The sequence below is a fragment of the Folsomia candida genome, unplaced genomic scaffold, assembly GCF_002217175.1.
Source record: "Folsomia candida strain VU population unplaced genomic scaffold, ASM221717v1 Fcan01_Sc007, whole genome shotgun sequence".
Lineage (NCBI taxonomy): Eukaryota > Metazoa > Arthropoda > Collembola > Entomobryomorpha > Isotomidae > Folsomia > Folsomia candida.
In genome coordinates this window covers 638,966-659,975 of record NW_019091199.1, presented here as the reverse complement: position 1 = coordinate 659,975, position 21,010 = coordinate 638,966, and the positions used below count along the sequence as shown (strand labels likewise).

The following is a 21,010-nucleotide window of genomic DNA, read 5'->3' as shown; positions in this document are numbered from 1 at the left end:
CATCTGAACTATTAAATGTGTTACAAATTGATGCATTATATTTTATCTCGAAAGGATTTTCCAACCAGTCAATGTAACATTGGGGTTTCTATTTTTCTGCTACAATGCAACAAATAATACAACAATGAATATATGTAAAACAAATTTTATTAATATTTTTTGACATGGTATAGAATACAGTATGTTTAATAGTAAACGTTTACAATTAAAATGGTCACAAACATTTGGTTAAGGGTCTACTTTCCTGCACCCTTAACACTACCGGCACACTAGAACTCGGCAACATATCAATATCCGTTATCACACAAGTAACCAAGTCTACCGGAGTCACATCGTAACAAATCCGAGCTACAGTTAAACCTTCGTCATCCTCTACCCCAACTTCCTTATCAACGGCAAGACCAAATTTATTTTCAGGGAATACATCAGAGTAGAATGCATCCGTTGGGGATTTGTCACAAAACTTATAAGTTTCGCAAAAGAAGATTACGGGGATATTGTGATGGCTCGCACAAAGGGCTACGGTACTGGCCCCCGCATGTGCCATAACTCCCCCAGTTGTAAACAGAGCATGTCCACCTAAAAATACTTTATCTACCGAAGAAATAAACGACATAATGGACGAGAGATTGATACAACTGATGTTCACTTGGCTTTTCAATACGTCTCCGCCCATGGCTTGCTTGAGTTGGGTGTACTCAGCAAGGTAGTGATCTGACTTGGTGATGGCGAGAACAAGATTGAATCGCGTTCCGGATTCTCCAGCAAGTTTGAATGTTTCATAAATTGCGTCTGTGAGCGAAAATGTGAGGATGGTGTCCCCTTCCCGAATTTTTTCTGCGCCCTTTTCTGCAATGGCTTCCACCGCTTTTGTTATTTTCTCTTCAATGAAGCGATCGACCCACTCTTCGAGTTCCTCTTTATATTGCGGATCAGACATGCCTTCTTCTAATGCACGAATGGCAGCATTCACTCCTTCCACCGCTGTGGTCATCCCAACAGCATATGGCCGATAAAGCTTGAGCTTCTCGTAATAAAATTGGAGCTGAGATGAAAGATCCTGCTTGAATCCTTTTCCCTCTGGTGTACGATATCCTAAAATGTACGACTTTGTGGTGGAGAGAAGGGCGATAGTTCTTTGATTGGAACCACGAAGGATATAGTTTGAGTATTTAAGACCAAGTTCGCGGAATTTAGGGTGAACTTTTTCGACGAGGGATTCAAAAGTGGGGCGTGGTTTGGGTGCAGGTTCTATGGTGGCGGATGACTTGGCGTTAACAACTTCAGGTTCAGGGACGGCTTCAATAGATTCCTTGATTTTAGCTGGAGTGTTTGTGGGTTTTGCAGGTGGGTTTTTCTCTTGGGACACCTCCTCTGCTTTATCTTCACATTTACTCGGCTTATTACTATCCGGTTTTGATAGATTTTGTTCCTTATGCACCTTCGGACCTCCTACAGGGTTTGAGACTTTTTCTTTCTTTTCTAAACACAGAAAAAATTAATTTTAAAATTAATTTCATCTTTCTGATGAGAGTTGGACACGTCAGTCACCTTTGGGAGCATTATTCTTCGGCGTCGAAATTGTCTTATTTCCATCTGCCGTCACGGATTCGCCACCCAAGCTTTTATTCTTTCGAGCAGCCTTCGCCGCTTTCTTTGCCTCTCTCTGTGCCTTGACATCATCTCGAGAAATCGCCTCACTCTCGTCGACAGGGAGTGTTGTTGCCACTGTAGCGGATGGTGATGACATTTCTGCTGCTGCTGCTGCACCTAGTCAATAAAATTACTATTGAGTTGACTACTAATTTATGCTATTTTTAAGGACACAAATCAAAAATTCTGAAATTGCAGTAAAATATATGGTAACATTACAAACTAAATCAGCTCTACGTTTGTATCAAATGCATACTTTATCAAACCAAACTTGTAATAATGCTCAACGTAAAAGGCAACCAATGTACAGTTAATCATAAAAACAAGAGTTGTGAGACTTTGATTAATTTTGGAAAAAGCAGAAAGTTGGTAATAATGAGCAATGGGCAGACAATGACCGCACCTTCCGCAGACACGTGTGCCGTTTGGAGCAGGCCAAGAACCGAGGATATCTGCGACTTGATTGAGGCGAGAGTTTGGAGGACGTTTCTTCCCTCCTCGTCTCCCCCACGGTCCTCCAACGCCAAGCCGGACGCCATCAACCCTCCAACCTCCACATCATTCCAAATCATTATTCTTTTCGTTTTATCCACAATTACAACAATAGTTTAATAATCAATCACTATGTCACCACTACGCCCAGTTGGAACGTTTCATAACAACTAATCTCAAAATATGAATGATGCAACAACAGCATTTCACATGTATTAAAGACAAAAAATTACCTTCAGTTGGTACTTCCCGTCCTTAAATCTGAGGATTGTATCTCCTGGATACGATTTTCGAATGCAATAATGGCGATGAAGAATATGGCAATCAGAGGTGACAATTTGAATACACTATGAACAGTATAATAAACTACAAGAGAAAAAGACAAATATTTAGTAATTAACTTAAAATGCAAGCAATCAACATGTTAAAATATGTTCAATGTTTAGTGGTAAAAAATGTGAAATGAACAGCCAGGCCGCAACCGATCTCAGTTTGAACTTGCTGCTGCTGCAGTGAGACAGTTGTATTATTTTCATAGTTGCATTTTTCATGACTTTTTCGGAAATCTTGTATTAATTAAGCATTGATGATTGGACGGATTAATGATCATGAATAAATAAACAACGGATTTAATCATAAAGGAAAGTACTCTCCAAGGCTGGTTTTTCGGCCTGGCTCAAGAATTTTATTTTTTAAATTGATAAAATATACGTCATTGGCAACTATTTTGTAATATGGTTCAGAAATGAATGAACATATCTCCCGAGGGTGGGCTTATGTAACCATGTAAGTCCGTCTGTCTGTAAATTAATTGTAAGTCCCATAAACCTTAACCGATTGACTTGAAACTTTTTGCACTATGTTTAAAATTAGAAATTGAGTTAGAATATGGCTCAAGTCTGTTATCAGGGAGACCCGTGGCTCTATTCAGGCCTTGTAGACAGGGTATTCCGACCCAGGGTTTTATTGGGTTGGGTTTTTTGGGTTTTAATGGGTTTTAATGGGTTGTTAATGAATAAAACCCATTGGGTTTTACCATGTTAAATGGGTTTTATTTGGGTTTTAATGGATTTTAACTGGGTTTTACCTTAAAACTATATTCTAAAAGCTGGAAACATCTATCATACGTGAGACGAAGTTGTTTTACGGCAGCTAAGCAGTTTAGTTCTTTAATATTGTACGTTTTGAAACCAGGAATAAATCAACGAATCCATCCCTTACCATCACAGGTTTCAAGTGATACAGAAAAGTAATTTCGGAATAGGTTAACTGATCATGTATTATTTAATACTACTCTAGACCATAACAAGTTCTTTTTACGGATATACTTTTTTTGCTCATAATAATGTATTTCGTTATCCATAAATACTCGATTTTTTCCAGAAGTAATAATGCACCTTGAGATCGCTAAAAACTATTAAATTTGGAAACATTAAATTTTGAAAAACTTTACAAATTTTATGAATTTTTACTCAACCACAAAAGCCCTGGAAGCTTTTGCTGGTTTGAATTTCTCTCTAATAGGGACATATTTAGGTTCTGTTGGAGGTAGAAAAAGCTTATATTTTAATTTTCAATATGTATGCTTGGAAATGTGTCGTATGGGGGACATTTTCACATGAACTGCTTACAAGACAAGATTTTTGCTGTTCTGGTCAACTTGGATTTCATTATGATGAGAGGTAGTATTCAGGAAAAAGAATTAATTATGGTCCCAAATAGTATTAAATTGTCATCAGTTAATATGAACAGATACGTACATATTCTAACATGGACAAGGATTTGCATATGTATGACTGGAATTGGGTTGCAATAGTTGTGAAAATTTTTTTCAGTGTATTATTTAAGTAAAACCTAATAAAACCCAATAAAACCCATTAAACCCATTAAAACCCATTAAAACCCAAAAAACCCATTAAAACCCATTAAAACCCCTGGGTCGATACTTTTTGAATAAAACCCTGGGTTTTTCCGAACCCTGCTTGTAGACCATCATTTAAACTTAATTTAGATTAAAAACTGTCAAATTGATTTCGAACTTTATACACGAATTTGAATGGCTCATCGGCGAAGTATTAAAATCGGGTGAGGTTGTTGGTTCAGAATATTTGAAATGGTCTTAGACGGCTAAAATTCGGGACATTTGTGTACTAATGTACACAAATACTAACTCGTACTAATGTACGAATGTCATCGACCAAATTGGCGACCCCCACATATTTTCGAAAATGGACACAGAAGGCTTAAATTTGCATTAACTGTTGGGGCAGATCAGATAACAAATAAGAAATATGTAAATTGTAAGATTTTTATGCCAGGGGACCCAACAAGGTGACCCCCACTGGGTTTGGAAATTAGTCGAAAAGCTGAAATTTTGCATACCGCATTATAGGAACATTTCTGACGCTTATGAATAGTAGTTAGTACGATTTTCTGCGAATATTAATAGTCCAAATTCCTTAGAAAACTTCATGAAAGGTTATTTGTTTTTGGGAAATAATACAAAATAAGCCCAAAATCAGGGTAAGGAAAACCCCGGGGTTTTGCTATTGAAAACCCATACCCCGGGGCTTTACCTGGTTTTTGCGGGTAGTCGGGGTATTTGTTAAATTTGCTACCCCAAAACCCACCAAAACTCGCAATACCCAATACCCCAAAAACCCGGGGTGGCATACCCTGCCCAAAATAAGAAGAGTGGGTTCGAGTTTTTTCCCAGTCTCAACTTCCCTCTCGCATTGCAAAATACATTGTTCGCCCATCTCGAAACTTCGCATCGAACTTGTGGGGGGAGAGGGCTAAATCGGGAAGAAACCGCTTATTAGTTGATAAAGATATTTTTTCTGAATTTTTATACGTTGGCCCTAAATTTTTTCGTACACCGAGATAGGGTGACCATATTTGTCCTTACTAAAACCGGGATATTTTTTGGCAAAAAAATTTTTCCATAATATCTAGCATAATATCCAATTTTATTCATCTGTTTGGCTTTTTGAGTGGCTGTGGCGGGTGTGATCAGTGAGTCAAGCAGAGAGTAGCTGGGCAGCATTTTTGCAATGCCCAGCCAAGCCCAGCCCGAATTTCTTGGGCAATAAAATGCCCACGTGGGCTGGGCTGGGCATGGCATGCCCGAAAAACTTGGGCTCCCATACTCTGGAGTCAAGCAACTTGATTGTTTAGTACACTCATGGGATACTATCACATCAAAAAGGCATCGAAATCTGTTGGCAAGTAGGAAGTTTCCCTTAGTTGTATCATCTGACAAAATTTTAGAAGCGGGTTATGACCCGGATTCGGGCTAAATAAACACTGCACATACTAATGTTTTCCGACTAATTTCAAAAATCAATGTAGGTCACCCATCTAGACTTTGGAAAATATCCATAAATTGGCTTTCTTGCAAGATCATTTTTAATCCTTAAAACTTGGCTATAAAATTCCTCTTCTATTTCTTTTTAGCAAAACTAGAAGGTTCCATAGGGTTAATCTCCTAACTGAATTCTTTATTTGAGATATATTAAGTGCATACAAAATTACAAGTCAATCAGGTAAGTTTTACAAGACTTACTTATCAATTTACCGAAGGACAGACGGACTTAGTTACATAGGCTCGGGCTATTCGAAGTAGTCTAACAATGCGATGGTATGAAGTGTAACCCTCCGATTTGGATGAAATTTCGAAATTACGTGGTTCATGTCAATACAACCAACGTTTCTTCAGGCAGTTTGTGCGATGGTCAGAATTTGTCAAAATATTTGAGGTCAAAGTTGAAAAACGGGTGATTTTTACCAGGTAGAGGTAGCAAACTCAACTTCCATTCTCTTCCCGTGCTAAAAATCGCCCATTTTTCAACTTTGACCTCAAATATTTTGACAAAGTCTGACCATCGCACAAACTGCCTCAAGAAACGTTGACATGGACCACATGATTTCGAAATTTTATCCAAATCGGAGGGTTACACTTCACACCATCGCATTGTAAGAAGAGGGATAGAACTTCAGTGAAAATAGGTTGTTCACGACAACGAAACACTTATAAAATTTATTTTTTAATTATTTTCTATCCCAAAAAGTCAAAATCCGACCTGACTTTGTGCCGTCGTAGCGGTCCTTGCCAAAATCACCTTTCTTAGCTTTTTCGCTAAGAGCTAGTTAACATTATAAACTAAATTTAGAGTAAAAATCTAAGAAAGGTGATTTTGGCAAGACTTGCTACAGCCGTTTCAATTTAGCCGGAAATCATGCCTTGGGCAGTACTTATCTTTGACCGGCGGTGAATAAATGTCAGAAAGGAACATATTAATAATACAAGTAATGCATAATGCATTGCATATCCTTATAAGATATTTACATATACGTATGAAATACGTACTAATTTATTTATTGAGTCTCATGTTTTATTTTTTACTAACTGATGTGCCATGCATTTTTTAAATACGCAATCTTGTGATATATTTAAATATTTTTAGCTTTCATACGTAATATGTTGATTATTAAATTATCAAAAAGCTGCTTGTTGACACTATAATAAATCATTTACATAATTTTTTCCAAAAAGCATTTCAAATGCGTTTTATATACCTTTCAAGGTTATTTTCATACTTGAATGAAACTATTATGATTGCATGCTAATTTATGTAATTAGTTGACCACTAATTTTATTTCTTGGATATGCATCGTATATATGGTTAATAAAGATACACCTACAAAGTAATTATGTGGTGCTCAGAGCTATTAAAAAAACACAATTGACGCTCATCCGACAGTTAATTAAAACCTGTAAATTAATCAATCAATTCGCATGTGCACTTTGTTTATGATATGGAAAATGGATGAAATAATAAAACCATGTATTAGCAAAATTAGTGCGATACAATTGTCTATAAAAACAAAGGTTATTAGGATGTACATATTCTACGTTTGACATGTTGTACGCAAGCATAATATTTGAAATGGCGAATAACTTGGGCAAATTTCCCCATATCGCAATATTAATAATAATAACCATTTTCACCTTAGTTTCTGGAAATATTAACCTTGTCGACCAAGAAGTAACTTGGATTCTTAATTTGCAACGACCATCAGGTACAGTATCTGGCGTACTAAAAAGTTTATACATATATGTACACTGTAATCTCGAGAATGGACAACTTAAAGAATTTTATACATAGGGTGCATACCACAAAATGTTCGAAATCCCCAGCAAATTGTGAACATTTTACCATACGTTACGAACTTGGCACTAAAAAATGTGCTACGAGTAAACACCTCTGGCCCAACTTTGGCCAAGGTTAAAAAGTACCTTGAATGGTATATCGCCAATCTGAATGCGGACGGGACCATTTATGACCATCACCTTGACACGAGCGACACCGTGGTTTCAAATTTGACTGCAGATTCAACCGACTCGTACGCCGCCACGTATCTCTCCCTTGTGAAAAGCTATTTGGACGCCAGTGGGGACAGGGGCTGGGTGTCAGGACAGTTGCAACAACTAAAGTAAATTGATAAGTTATCCAAATTCCATTTTCCAATAAATATGGTTATAAATGAAAATAATATGCTGGTGCCTTTGTCGTCTCAGAAAAATAGCCAATGCAATCTGGATTACGTATAATGAGACTCTCCGTCTTACTTATGCGAAACCAAATTACAAAGAGTATTACCTCATGGACAATGTAGAAGTGTGGAAAGGCCTGGAAGACTACGGGATTATGTTGGCTGACTTGGATAACCCCGATTCGGAACATTACCATTATAGGGCTGAGCTCATAAGGAATGGCATTTACTACAACTTGTGGAATGCAAAACGAAATGAATACCAAGTAACGAGTCTTACATAATTTTGTAGATTTTTAGAGCTGCAAACGGTTTGCGAAGGCTAATCTGCTGTCTTAAATCACAAGGCTGCATATTACAAAGATGCAAAACCTATCTACTGGAACCAATTTTATGCGAATACAACATCGAACATGTGGCCCATGGTGTTTAAACTGCCAGATGCAATGTTGGGGGATAAACGAGCCGCTGTCTACAATAAATTTAAAGCAAATTGGTTAAGTCGCTGGACAACTCTTAAAGCGGACGATTTTCCATGGGTAGCATTGTGGGAAATTGTTAAGCTTAACGAGTCGCGGGACGAATCGTCAAAGATTTTGAATGACTTTAAAAGAAATGTTTTCGCCAATTATTATCCAAATCGGCAGCACACATGGCATATCGGGGAGAGTGCTTCATTTGCAGTTCTATTGGCTGAGCAGTTTTAAAATGTCATGTAAATTCAAACCAAATTAACCACTTCACCCCTGAGAGACGAATATTTTCATACCTTTCACCCCTAGTAACGGCGAATTTTATCTTCCCTTGACCCCGAAATTTTCACCTACTGCATGACGTTAATTACTGGGAGATGAATTGGAAAATGGTGTTCCCACCGGAATTATTCTGGACACTTGTTTATGAAAGTTGATGCGAATAACCATTTTGGAACGGATTTTGAGTTGTAATTTGCCTTTGTGCATTTTTGCGAACCACTAATGTTTATAGCCGAAAATAGCCAACACGCCGAATTTAAAAATAGCTGTAATTGTATGGAAAGCTGCACAAATATTGATTAATACATGCATAATAGTACATATAGTCGCAAAAATCGATTATAGCGCCTCAAGGGCCCCAGAAGCCTATTTGGGCGGGAAAATTAAACATAGCATATGGCTTTCAATTCGTGACATCGGCTATAAATAATTTTGTGATTAGACTTAAATGTGTAAAATTGCTTCTTGTACATCTAACATGGATAGAATTTACGCATACTTAGGGCGGGAAAACATACGTTTTCTTACAGTGACTTTAAATTGATAGCAGTGGTAATGAACAATTATAGCATCAACTGTTCGAAACCATACTTTAGCGCATTTTGAATATAACTCAATTTTAACGGGAAAATTATATGCTACTTTTAAGGTAATCTCTTAATTTTCCCGCCCAACGAGATTTCATCGGCTCCAGTGGTTAGTTTTCCCGCCAAAATGTCGTTGGGGCGTTCGAAATCCGAGAAAAACAATTTCACTAATTTTATCTGAAATTGCTGTTTAAATATGGGATGTAAATTCCATGCAACAGCAGTTTTCAAGATCGGGCGTGTTAGCTAGAAATAGCCAGTTGGCTTCAAATTGTTTTTACCTCCCTTTATAACATTGGTTCCGAAGAGGCAATTCATCTTCCCGCCCAAATAGCGGATTCTTGACTAAAACTATACTTGGAAGAGCAATGACCTAATTTTTTTTCTGGATACGACACATAGTCGTAGGCCGGTGGGAACGGAAAATACGCCACATAGTCGTATCCGTTGTCAAGGGTCAATACGACGCATCGTCGTATTTCGGAGCCAAGGGAACTTACGCCACATAGTCGTATTCGGCGTAAATGTCAAATACGCCACATAGTCGTTATAGGGGCGAAGTGGTTAATTGCTATGAATGTTTTTCGAGGTAATTTATTTAATAAATCTCAATCAGTAAAGCTAAATAAGTATATTTATCTGCACCACAGTACGACCATTTATGACTCACGATAAGCTAATTAATTTACCATTGTCAAACTGTGTAATATTCAGTTTCGACTACTATATTGAAGTCTGAGAGTCTGGGATTGTTCCAATGACCATGTAAATTTGTTGATTCGTGTCTTGTGAATGGCAAATTTTTGTGTGTTGATTATACGTCCAAAAATCTTCCATACACTGCACCGGTCTCTGATTAGTATTTAATCTTCTCAACTCATCCACGCATTCATAACTCCATGCAGGAGTGCATTTGTAGGATGACGAGCCTGGGGGAAGGACACAATAGTTGCATCCAGGATCTTTTTGCTGGAGTTGCTCCTGCTGATGTTGTTGTGGGGGTGGTCGATACGGCTTTTCTACAAATCCAAGTCCATCCCCACCACCACCGACACCGACAGCGTTCTCTCCCCCAGATCCCGGTCTCTGAGTGGTACTCTTAGGCTTCCAGGTTGGGAAGGAGAACTTCACCCCACCAAACTGATACCTTGCGGTGGTTGTACCCACTCTGTGGAGTACAACCTTTTTCGTGGTTGTTTTCCGTCCTAGCAGACTAAAGCGGGGTTTCGTTGTTGTTTTTCCAGTAAACGAAGTCGTTTCACACTGCCAAGTTTTGTAATCTCGAACCACGGGAAGTTGTGATCGCGTTGCTTTCCCGCATATGCATTTTATACTTTCGCCCGAACTTGAACTGTAAAAGGATGTTTCGTTCAGATTGAAGCATGGGATTCCTGTCCAAAGGTTCGCTGATAAAATTTTGAGAGTCATAAATACCGTGTATAACGTTTCTGGTTAAATGTTTGTGTGTGCGCGTACCATTTATTATTGGCAGAATTGATGGGACCGTTTTGTGAACTCGATTTTGCAAAAGTCGGAATTCAAGTCCTTCGTTCTCATCTTGGTTCTCATACTCGTCGGTCTCAGGGGCCAGTTGGGCATTGGAGCGATATAACATGAAGATGGCAATCAAAAAGGTTTGAAACTGGACTGATTGTAACATTTTGGGACTCAAATTCACTAAACTTGAATTAATTGGACTACGAAGGAGTTGTTAAAGAAACGCCTTGGTATGTAGGAATCGTGAAAGAAACAAGTCTCATTTTTCGTGGAACATTAGTCCAATGTCAAGGATAAAATAAGCAGGTGTGCAAAATATACAAATAATCGACAATTTGAATCCATAATGAGCATTTACCAAGGGGTGTTTAGCCGATTAATGGTAATTTCATACGCTGGTCCGCCATATTAATAGTTAATACAATATCCATTTTGCTATTGTGCATAATGTCGTTCATTGAGTAACCACACTTCTGTAATAACATATTTGATTCATCAGAATGAATTATTGATGAGCAACTAAATAAGAATAAATACGTACGCCTAGGCAGTTGGTTAACTTTGTATATTTATGTAATAAGTCCCCAAGTACAGTTTAAATTTTTAACAAAATGGACAAATATGTATGTACATGTATCTAATAGTGATCCACGCAACTACTTTTGATGCCTTACAAACTTTTTTATTTGTTGAGAAATTAACAATGAACCATTCTGTTTCTTCTATATGGCTGTCGCATAAAAATAGTCCTTCTACACATTCTACATGTGGAAAAACCAAACCAAATATGAAATTATACCATCCGCCGTCCCACTGATTGCTGTCGGATTCATATTTGCAACGATATCTTTCCAGAGCTTGGCCCCCTTAGATTTGGCAGACTTGTTACATTTCGCAGCCTTCAGCCCTGCCCAACAACCTCCCAAGTCCTTCAAAGCCATGGCGCAAATCTTGTCCCCATTTTCCAAGCTGTTCGTCCTGTAAAGGTTGAAGTCAGCACGTTCCGAGGAACACGATCCTTCTTCCGACCAAACTGCTTGGATCAAGTTATTCTGTTGAATTGACGCTGGCAACTGTCCACTTTTTAAGCTGAGTGCGTCCACACTCTCATTAGTTTGTATTGAATTTAGTAGAAAGTGTCCAACCGACTCTTTGCAATCCCCATTTGGTCGACACCGACCACAAGCAAGCTTGGATTTATAGAATTTTATAATATTCTCCATGTCATATGACTTCTCATTATCCAGCAACGTTGAAAGGTAACTTTCTAGCCTGTCCAGCAAGATAATTATAAAAAATCACGAAATAGTAATTTTATTATGATCAATACACTTACTCTTGGCATTTGATTTCCTTGGCGTCAACAAGGCGCCCTAATCGGATCATAGCCTCATTAATTTCAATAATGCAATCATCTGGATTCCAACTGCGTTTTTTGTCCAGACGGAGCTGAAGCAATTGCTGTGCAGGTCCAGGAGTTGACGAGAATGATCCTGAAGATTTATAGCTCGGTGAGTATTTTGCATTAGTTGCATAATATCTTGAGACTTGTGTGTCGTAATCGTAATGCAAAAATATAGGGTCACTTTGACGCTGATTTTCATAAAGTATAAGAGAAATCGACTTCCACTCCATTCTGCTGCCATATCGGCTTGGATCTTGAATCGAGGTTGCTGTATGCGTCACAAATTCTCCGTGTACTGTCAAAAATCAAAGCAAACATGAAAAAGATCTAATTTTACCGTAGGCACAATTCACAGCCACTAGAAAACTTTAAATATTCAAAAATATTTACGATCTGCATATTGTCCCTTTTGTCGTTTGATGTGGCTGGTAAAATTAGTCTTGATAATCCACGGGGTGTTGTAAACGAGATATGTCTTGTATTCAACACCAGCAGAGCTGTGGGCTGTACCGGAATTAAAATCCAGCAAAATGTCTTCGTTCAAAAGTACAGAGGAGCATTTCAGCTTGTATTTTATATGTATGAATGGGTCTCCTGCTTCAGGTGCAGGAGTTTCGTACGTGGAAGTCAGGCGAGTTCGCAGCATAGGGTACAGAATTTCCACCATGGTTTCCACTCCTCCCAACTTGGTCTTCGCAGATCCACTGAACAACTTAGATGACTGGATACCACAAGTGCCCTCTGATAAGCCATCTTCGGCGGGGTAGACCGAGTACAACTTGTCAGTCCAAGAATAATCTCCCAAGATGCTTTTTATCGTGTGCCCCGCTTGTAGCTAAGAAAATGTTAAAAATTTGCGTACCCTTTAAAAAAAATTCTAAAATATTCCTAGCTATGTACGATGCCATAATTTAATACGTACTTCAAAGTTACGCCAACTGTCGAAAAATACGTTGACCCGATGAGTCCCTTCCGAAACATCTTTAATATCTTCATCTGAATCTTCGCCATCAATCCCTGAAATCCAACTCCAACCAATTTCTGTAAATCTATCTTTAAACATCCTCGAGTTCAATGCGTCTCGAAGGAAGCCTTCAATCCGTGTTGAGGCTTGTGCAGGATTAGATGAATTCGTAGTGTCAGTAAAGCGATGGCGTGAGTTATTTTCTTGAAGAGTCACATTGTAGTGCAGCTTCAAGTCATCCCGCCTTCCACCCGCGGTTCGGAAGTAGCCACCCCACAGAGAGTCCGCCTTGTTCTCGTACTCGATCCTAGTGACCTCACCGTGAAGATTTCTCTCCGCCAAACTTTGCACGCCGGCAGCCTTAACCAAGAAATCAAAACTAACAGAAGCCGTCGTGTTGAGGAATAAAACTTCCCTCATCGATGGGTTTTCTTTATCGCCATTGTACTCTGCCCAGTATCTACCTTTACGGGTCCCAACAAATCGTGAGTCAATCTCAGTATCAAATTCGGGACAAAAGAACCCGTGGTGTGACATCTGGACTTCGATCTGAAGAGTTAGGGAATCATTGAAAAGGACCCGATTTCTGGCTGAGAGTGGTCGTTGGCTGTTTTCCTTGTAGGAAGGTGTCATTGTCCAGCTGAAAGTGTAGGGCGTCACGGAAGGCCTCTCGAGAACCAACCACTGACCCACGACGAGATTGGGCATATCACATGACGTTTCTAAACATTTGACTTGTGAGCTAATTTGGGCACTATATTTGTCTCCAGAGATTCCGTCCACGAGGGACGTGCTTATAATTGGACGCTGTGGCTCCTCATGGGGAAGCAATTGGAATGAAACGTCGAGCGTTTTATTAATTGGGGGAGCTCCAATTGGGTAGCTGATCAGCAAATCAGATCTGTTGAAGATACAATCGCTTATATTTATGTGCACATATGTATATGTATATTCGGACACTTTCGTAAAACTACAGGCAGGACTTACTTTGATATTACCAGGATGTCAGGAAAGTTAATGATTTGAAAATCACGTAAATATATCGAGTTTGATGAATTAATGTGCTTGAGTTCAGAAAGAGAATTGAAGCTGAGCACAGATTGACCTGTTTCAACGTTGGTGGCATCCAATTTAACGATGAATAATGTATCTTGGGTAGCATCCCCTGGCCAACCAATTTTCCCCTGAACTTTTAGCTCTTCGCCGTCAATGTGCAGTACAAAATGCGCAATTCCAGAACCCATGTCTGCCTTTATATTATAAAATCCAGGAACTGATGACTTTACAGACATTAGGTAACCTTCAGGTGACTTTGCTTTCAGAAATTTTACGGATGAATCAAAAATTGGATGCTGTCCTGTAAGTAAAAGTTTGTAGTGCTTGGCCGAATCCTCGTCCGAGATTTCTTTTAAAGAGAATCTGTGTAGAATGTGGATATACACAGAAAGTTTGAGATTTTGATTGCAATCGTGCATCCATAATTTAGTACACATTTGTACAACTTACGAATAAGGCTTAATTCCCTCTTGGTCTGTCTTAATACCAATATTGAAGCCCTTATAAATAAACCAGCTTCCAGCGTAGGCCGGCTCCAGCGTCCCGTCCAACTTGTAATTTAATCCCATTCGGGGCAAGGACAAGGTTCCATTGTAGTCAATTAACAGATCTGATATTACAACCAACTTTTGCTCAAGCAAAAGCATGTAGTTCGCACCATCCGCTTCTCTGGCCTTCATAAAATTTATATAAAAATTCATTACATAATTTTTGCATAAATGCGTAGTGAGATTTCAATAATTTGTCTACTTCGTACCGACACTTCAAATACAATTTGAGGGCGTGGATGAAAATCGCGAGTTACTTCATCGATTTTATAAAACACGCGACTCCACAAAGAAGAAGACTCGAAAATTAAGCCAAATTGGAATCCAATCTCAAGTAGCGAAATGCTTTTCTTGAAATTATTTTCTTTTGTGTAGTACCGCACCAACGTGAAACCAGGCAGATCCACTAGAACCCAAGTTAAGATTTTAGACTCGTACTCAACCACCATATTTAAAACTGACATCTATGGATCACTGACCATCCAATTTTGTTATTATTTTCCAAAGTCGACACCCCTCATCGTCCTTCTCGACCTCGTCGAACGTTTTGTCAAGTTCCCACGTAACCTTTTGAACGACGTTCTTGGGACTATGTTTGAACCACACTTCACTATGACAGTTAGCCCTGTGGGTTCCATTCATGCAGTCGGTGTCATTAGTCAGGTTGACGTTAAATTCATATCTATTTATCTCATGACACTTTGATTCTAAGGTAAAATCCAGGGTTGCAAACTGGGAAAACCGGATATCACACTGAACCCCCATGTCTTTCGAAACGACCTTTTCCTTTAGATCCATGGAAACGACCCAACCATCCTGTTCGTCTTTGGCAGAAAAAAACAAATGCCTATGTACATTATAGTGCTACATATATATTTTTTTTAGTGAAAGCAAATGTTGGGATATTACCCTCTGTAGTTGGAAAAGTTTTTATGTAAGCGTTGTAGTCTCCAGAAATTGTGTTCCACTCCCTCCGCCCGTAGGTAATTTCAAAAGTTCCATTAAGTCGATCCCTTGTCTGCTTGGGAACCGGTGAACGGAACTTGAGGACATTATTCTTTAACGTGAACTTACCCAACTCATCATTTTCCATCTCAAATGTTAGTTTAATCCTATCTGCCGTTGGAATTGTGTAGTCTTCACCGTCGATGGACATGGGTAAGTTTACGGTAGCTGCGTTATCCTTACTCATGGTGTCTGAAATCATGGATCGCTAAAATATGACATAAAGCATTTTTCATGAGAGTAATGCACATATGTCAGGTTACATTGCAGCTCTGAATTTAGACTCGGATGAATTCCTTCAGTCTCGATGAAGACATGAATACTTTTCTCGGGAACATGACTCATTTCGCCCACAATTACATTAACTTTTTCATAACCAGGAATGGGTGACCATGCCGTAATCCCAAATGTAAGCTTTCCAAGTCCTGCTGCAGTCGACTAGAATATAAACACCAATTGCAATAATTGAGTCTAATATTATTGCGCTAATAGTGTTAAAAATCTGTACCCGTCTTCTTCGTTGGTTTTCGCCTCTTGGAGACTGATGGTACTGGGAATAGCCCGAAAATTTCTTATAAATTTCGAACCCATACGATCCCTTACTTCCCGAGTAGTTAACGGTCAAAACTTGTTCCATTGGGATTTCTCCTTGCAATCGTAAAGTGACTGTTTGAAACAACATGACTCAATTAAAAAAATTCACTATCTCCGTAAATATGTACAAATACCAATATTCATATTCATAGCACATAAATTTATAATGTACTTAATACCATTTAATTCATGGTGTTTGGATGGATCTACCAACTGAACATGAAAGTCGTACAACCTGAAGTTTTCGGTCTGATTTCTACGTATTCCAATCCTCCATAAATAATGAGGAATTTCGTCATGATGAGAGTAACCCCCTTCCGGATAGACTTTCAAGCCAAGCGACACTTGTTGATCTACAAAATTTATGCAAATATATATAAATTCACTCGCAAGTTGGAATTCTTATCTAAAATATACATGAAAAAGTGAATTACTGTCAAAGGTGGGTGAAAGTTCAAAAATAATTGCGGACGGTATATCACAAAGGTAGCTGCCTGAGAGAAAAAGTGGTCCCGATGCAAATAATCCTTGCAACTCGTGCTCTGCTCTACAAATCCTGTCTTTGAGCAGGTCTGAATATGTCTCCAGCTCAACTTGGTCGACGGAGGGTCCATGTCTTTTTCGAAATAGTAAATAATTCAAATAAATCACGATTGTGATAACCAATAATATAATTTCATATGCGATACACACTTTGACTTCCAAATATGTCCAGATGATTTTTTGACGTCAGAGGAATCAAGCAGTATTTGATATCGTTCCAGCTTCAAAATATTAATACTCACAAATTCGAAGTATTTTGCTTTGGATTTGTCACGTCCGAAACCAATCTTGGCTTTGTACACGCCATCCTTGCTTCGGGATAGGACCAACTCCAAGTTGTAGTTTAAATTAATTCCGGAACTTAGTTGGTACCCCAAAATTTCATCGTGGCCGAATCCGACAGAGATTTGTTCTAACATTTGACAAGAAATGGCCGGGTTCAACCTTAAACTGTACAACTTTTCCCCATCAATCCCTTGTTCGTAATGATTGGTAAAGTTGTGCGAGAAAATCCAGTCCAAATTGACTCTGGATTTTATCGGAAGGCCAGATAGACTTGGAAAGTTCCGGCGATATTCGTGAAATAGGACTCGTTTGAAAACCTCCAACTTGAATCATTTACATATACAAATTATTAACGCGGCAGTTTCATTATTAAGATATGTGTTTCAAACCTTTCTGTTTTGCAGAAATTTAGTAAGAAACGGTCGATTCATGATGGAGAAGCTTGCAAGGAAATCTACAAAAGCAGACTCACTGCCATCCTGCAAAAGTTGGAGGAGTTTTGACTGGTCCAACGTAATTGTTGTGGTGTACATGGCCACGCTATTTTCACTGAATGTCACCAAAAGTTCAGGTTCTTTCGACTTGCCAGATTCCAGCCTCAACAGCTCTAACTGAAATACGTAACATTCATGCAATAGTCAAATATATGCATGGTTAGCACGTAACTCGTGTACATTTTGAGTTACAATTAACTATAATTATGTATTTAAACATCCCCGCACTTCGACATTGGTTTGTTCTCCATCGTTCCCAAACGTTTGCACCTGCATCCTGACCAACCTCGGGATAAAGCTTCTTCCTTTTACGACATTAATCTCAAGCCCGATCTGAGCCTTCTTAACTTCTCGGTGACCATAAAGCTTAATGTCTGTGTCACTCGTTGAGAAGATTGTGTAACCCAGCTCACTGGTCCCATTTCCCGTTGTGGACTCCACTGCAGATGCAACTTCTTCTTCGTCATCTGCATACTGGAGAGAATTGTACCCCTCTGAGATTGCTTCGACATGCTGCACGATGAAGTGCACGACCTCTAAAAAATAGTTTTGCATTACAATGTGTTTTAAACCCCCCACCCGACCAAGAATATTTGAAATAATGCAATTAAGCGTACCTTCGTTTGCCTTCTTGCTCTTGACGTACCCTTTAACCATCTCTCTCCATTCTGGAATGTAGCATTTTCTCATAAACAAGTACGCCATGATCTTTAAATCTTCTTCGAATTTCTCATCCTCCAATATTTGTGCTAAAAATGTGGCATGTTTTTTGGAGCAAGGATGGCTCACTATGAGACGCTCGTATGGGTCACTTATGTCGTCATCGTCGTCGTCACTATTCGGGTCAATTTGTTGACTATACTTTTCAAGAGCTCGAATTATTTGGAGGTGCGTGGCACGATCGATGGAGTCATCTGTCCCATTGTTCTCCACGGCGGAGATGAAGGCTGCTATTTCTAAAACGTACATTGCGCCAGGAACAATATCTTCAATTTCCTCCGATTTTCGTTCCTTGTCCAAAAGTCCAACCATATGAAGTAAAAATTCAGAATCAGACATCCCATATTTACGATGATAAAACTCTTTCCCATCCAACAGCTTTTGCAACGCTTCAATGGATTGAGGACCTGCGTAGCGTTGAAAATCACTGGACCGAATAAAACAATGAAATCAATTTTTTAGTATTCCAATCTGACTATGCGCGTATGTATATTTTAATCATTTTACTCTCGTTCAGTTGTTGGCATTAATGTTGCCGTCCACAAGAAATTGGCGAATATTTCCTCATTGACGGCGTCGTCTCTTTTCGTTATCAAGTCCACCATGAACTCCACTGAGTCATCGGATGGGGTTGAAGACACCAAATTCAAAAAAGCTGATGTCGTACCGCAATGCTTCTCTTTCAAAATAGCGAACTGTTCTTTCAGTACTTTTGTAGAAATTAGAGGCATAATCGTTCGAATTCTCTCTCTAAAGTCGAGCAGTGATTTTGGGCTGTCAACGTTCTCACAGAGCTCGGACAAGAGTCTTGAGAAGTCCTGAACTATGGCTGCGTCGCTGTTGAGAATCGTAGAAAATGAGTCATATTTCATCGACACTTTGTTCATTGGCACACCATCAGATTTCCACTGCGCTGTGTTGGCCGGAATTGGACTATCTTTCTTGATTGCTCTGAGGGAAGAATGAATTTTTTATTAAAAAAGATATAGGATTTCCATCATATATGTACTTATTTCCCTCTAAACTCTCACTTTATTTCTGCCATGGTGGTGACATCGACGGCAAGGTAAGACTGTGTTGCGACTCGTTGCAGCTCCCCACAGTGGGCAGTATCGACCATTCCGTTCCTAAAAGTTTGATAGCAAAGGGTCAAACCAAAATTGGAGAATGGGTCCAATATTTTCATCCAGTCTGAATAAAATCCATCCACCACGTCGACGGGAGCCTTTGTCCTTAGTTCTTCCACAACCGTTGAGTTTTTATAATGCAGGTCGATTTCCTTGGACAGTGTGCGAAGCGCTGTCAGTTGGTGAGGGTTAGCAGTGTGGGGACTCACACGTAATTTCATGAGTCCAGTGGGTGATGTCTCATTGTCAGAAATATACATTCCGTAATTGGTTACACCCTCTTCGCTAGGACCAAACAGGTCAGTCTATAAAAATATATACAAGCAAATTTTTTGACATGCAAAATATTCTTGATTGAAACTTGCTCATAAGTTTATGTATGTAGTACTTCGTTCATTAGTTGAGCTTCCTCTTCTGAAATTCGATGAAAATCCTTTGGTCCTTTGGTTTTTAGGTCTTGATACAGGTTTACATTGGACGCGAGCATGAACACGAGGGAGCGTCTCAGATTCGTTTTCCAAACATCTTCGCCTTGAGGAACGCAAATGTTATGAAGCTCTTTTCGAATATCTTGCTCCTCAGGATCAGAGGAAAAAAATATGAAAGGAAAAATGGTCGGGCCTTCGAGAATGAGTGGTCGAGAGGTCGTGTCATTTCTATTCGGCTGCGTTGATGTATGTAAATTGCATTATTACACAGTCAACAGTAAATAATTTTCGCATTTGACTTAAATATCTAATATGTAAAATCTGGTACCAACGTCTTTGAACATGATGGTGGAATTTGTAACAATAAAGGACGCGGTGCATGACATCGCACCCGTTCCGCGGACTAGATCTATTGACCCAGTGATCGTTGCAGTTTGGCTGTCTCTATGCGCACGGTCATCGTGAGACCCCTCATTTTGGTTGTCATCTTCCATGACTTCCTGCAAGCATGAAACCAAATAATACGTATGCTAATACATAGCGGCGAACAAAATAATTGTCACCGGACTTACGCCATGCACGTCGCGTAGAGATGTCGGTGGTTCATTCACAATTGGCCAATTTGTTGTTTGAATCGAACTTGTCTGCTCAATCCTGAAGATGTGCGAATGCACAAAGCCAGGCTGCTCATTGTACCATAATTCGTGAGAATTTCTTCTCTCGTTACTACCTGTACTCGAATTTTATTGACGAGTGAAAATAGTACGTAATTGTTAAATTGTTTTACCAATATGAATGCACACAAATTGTTAACACTGAGATATATGTATGACAACCTTGATCGCAAGTTGGGAGATCGCAGCCGTGATGCGACAAAACCTGGACTGAAAATAGTAGCATATTTATGGAAATAATGGTAAACCTGAAAATTTTATGAATTATAAATTTTATAAACTTTATAACTTACCGAATATAACTGTTAGAATCACAACACGGATGCATAATCTCACAGCTCGTGAGGTTTCCATCTCTATTGTAAGAATATGTAGCAATGCGAACTTTAATAATTGTGCATGACATTGGTCTTGACGCGTACGGCCGGTTTGATGATGACCAAATGACAACTACATAAGTAATCAATCGTGATTTGGCAGACCAAGAGCAAAAATAAATTATTTACAGAGAGATCCTCCCCTAATTAATATTAATCTTTGACACACAAGTTCGAATATCTTTAGATGAATATGTACATATAACCGTCTTGATTTTAGTGTTTGTGACATTAAGACTTATGCATGTAT

At 39.0% G+C, this 21,010-nt stretch overlaps 3 protein-coding genes and 1 long non-coding RNA gene across 8 annotated transcripts; 1 reads left to right on the top strand and 3 right to left on the bottom strand.

Annotated features, from left to right (window-relative positions):
* Positions 1-129: 129 nt before the first annotated feature.
* Positions 130-2,640, bottom strand: LOC110852784 (translation initiation factor eIF-2B subunit delta). 4 transcript variants are annotated; one of them, XM_022100901.2, is made up of 4 exons: positions 2,379-2,640; positions 2,057-2,204; positions 1,552-1,770; positions 130-1,482 (listed from the first exon to the last, which is right to left on the bottom strand). In XM_022100901.2, exons 2-4 carry the CDS (start codon positions 2,190-2,192, stop codon positions 215-217), a joined length of 1,623 nt encoding a protein of 540 aa, XP_021956593.1. In that variant the 5' UTR covers positions 2,193-2,204; positions 2,379-2,640; the 3' UTR covers positions 130-214. The 4 variants fall into 4 exon arrangements, with proteins under 4 accessions (XP_021956593.1, XP_035709314.1, XP_021956594.1 ...); XM_035853421.1 differs by having other exon boundaries at positions 1,552-1,764; XM_022100902.2 differs by lacking the exon at positions 2,057-2,204 and having other exon boundaries at positions 2,379-2,639.
* A 3,951-nt stretch (positions 2,641-6,591) lies between these two features.
* Positions 6,592-7,918, bottom strand: LOC118436138. Its single transcript, XR_004835237.1, has 2 exons — positions 7,809-7,918; positions 6,592-7,636 (listed from the first exon to the last, which is right to left on the bottom strand). It is a non-coding gene; the product is annotated as an uncharacterized LOC118436138 (long non-coding RNA).
* On the top strand, positions 7,046-8,559 carry LOC118436137. Its single transcript, XM_035853423.1, has 4 exons — positions 7,046-7,227; positions 7,314-7,641; positions 7,727-7,967; positions 8,049-8,559. Exons 1-4 carry the CDS (start codon positions 7,068-7,070, stop codon positions 8,406-8,408), a joined length of 1,089 nt encoding a protein of 362 aa, XP_035709316.1. The 5' UTR covers positions 7,046-7,067; the 3' UTR covers positions 8,409-8,559.
* A 1,062-nt stretch (positions 8,560-9,621) lies between these two features.
* On the bottom strand, positions 9,622-20,944 carry LOC110852783. Of its 2 annotated transcripts, none has more exons than XM_022100898.2 (25): positions 20,677-20,944; positions 20,546-20,593; positions 20,282-20,439; positions 20,042-20,209; positions 19,670-19,945; positions 19,186-19,586; positions 18,662-19,105; positions 18,052-18,581; positions 17,663-17,970; positions 17,330-17,551; positions 16,806-17,263; positions 16,547-16,728; positions 16,292-16,465; positions 16,027-16,184; positions 15,782-15,956; positions 15,423-15,710; positions 14,993-15,337; positions 14,723-14,919; positions 14,416-14,639; positions 13,897-14,328; positions 12,868-13,810; positions 12,336-12,780; positions 11,877-12,240; positions 10,520-11,812; positions 9,622-10,449 (listed from the first exon to the last, which is right to left on the bottom strand). In XM_022100898.2, exons 1-24 carry the CDS (start codon positions 20,735-20,737, stop codon positions 11,302-11,304), a joined length of 7,512 nt encoding a protein of 2,503 aa, XP_021956590.1. In that variant the 5' UTR covers positions 20,738-20,944; the 3' UTR covers positions 9,622-10,449; positions 10,520-11,301. The 2 variants fall into 2 exon arrangements, with proteins under 2 accessions (XP_021956590.1, XP_035709313.1); XM_035853420.1 differs by having other exon boundaries at positions 9,622-10,434.
* Positions 20,945-21,010: the final 66 nt, after the last annotated feature.

Coding starts and splice junctions, on each gene's coding strand:
- LOC110852784 (XM_022100901.2), bottom strand. CDS start 2,192: ATGGCGTCCGGCTTGGCGTTGGAGGACCGTGGGGGAGACGAGGAGGGA. Junction 1,771..2,056: donor GGCACACGTGTCTGCGGAAG/GTGCGGTCATTG, acceptor TTTATTGACTAG/GTGCAGCAGCAGCAGCAGAA. Junction 1,483..1,551: donor GAAGAATAATGCTCCCAAAG/GTGACTGACGTG, acceptor TTCTGTGTTTAG/AAAAGAAAGAAAAAGTCTCA.
- LOC118436137 (XM_035853423.1), top strand. CDS start 7,068: ATGTTGTACGCAAGCATAATATTTGAAATGGCGAATAACTTGGGCAAA. Junction 7,228..7,313: donor TAATTTGCAACGACCATCAG/GTACAGTATCTG, acceptor TTTTATACATAG/GGTGCATACCACAAAATGTT. Junction 7,642..7,726: donor GGACAGTTGCAACAACTAAA/GTAAATTGATAA, acceptor TTGTCGTCTCAG/AAAAATAGCCAATGCAATCT.
- LOC110852783 (XM_022100898.2), bottom strand. CDS start 20,737: ATGGAAACCTCACGAGCTGTGAGATTATGCATCCGTGTTGTGATTCTA. Junction 15,338..15,422: donor AACTTTTCCAACTACAGAGG/GTAATATCCCAA, acceptor TTTCTGCCAAAG/ACGAACAGGATGGTTGGGTC. Junction 11,813..11,876: donor AAGGAAATCAAATGCCAAGA/GTAAGTGTATTG, acceptor CTTGCTGGACAG/GCTAGAAAGTTACCTTTCAA.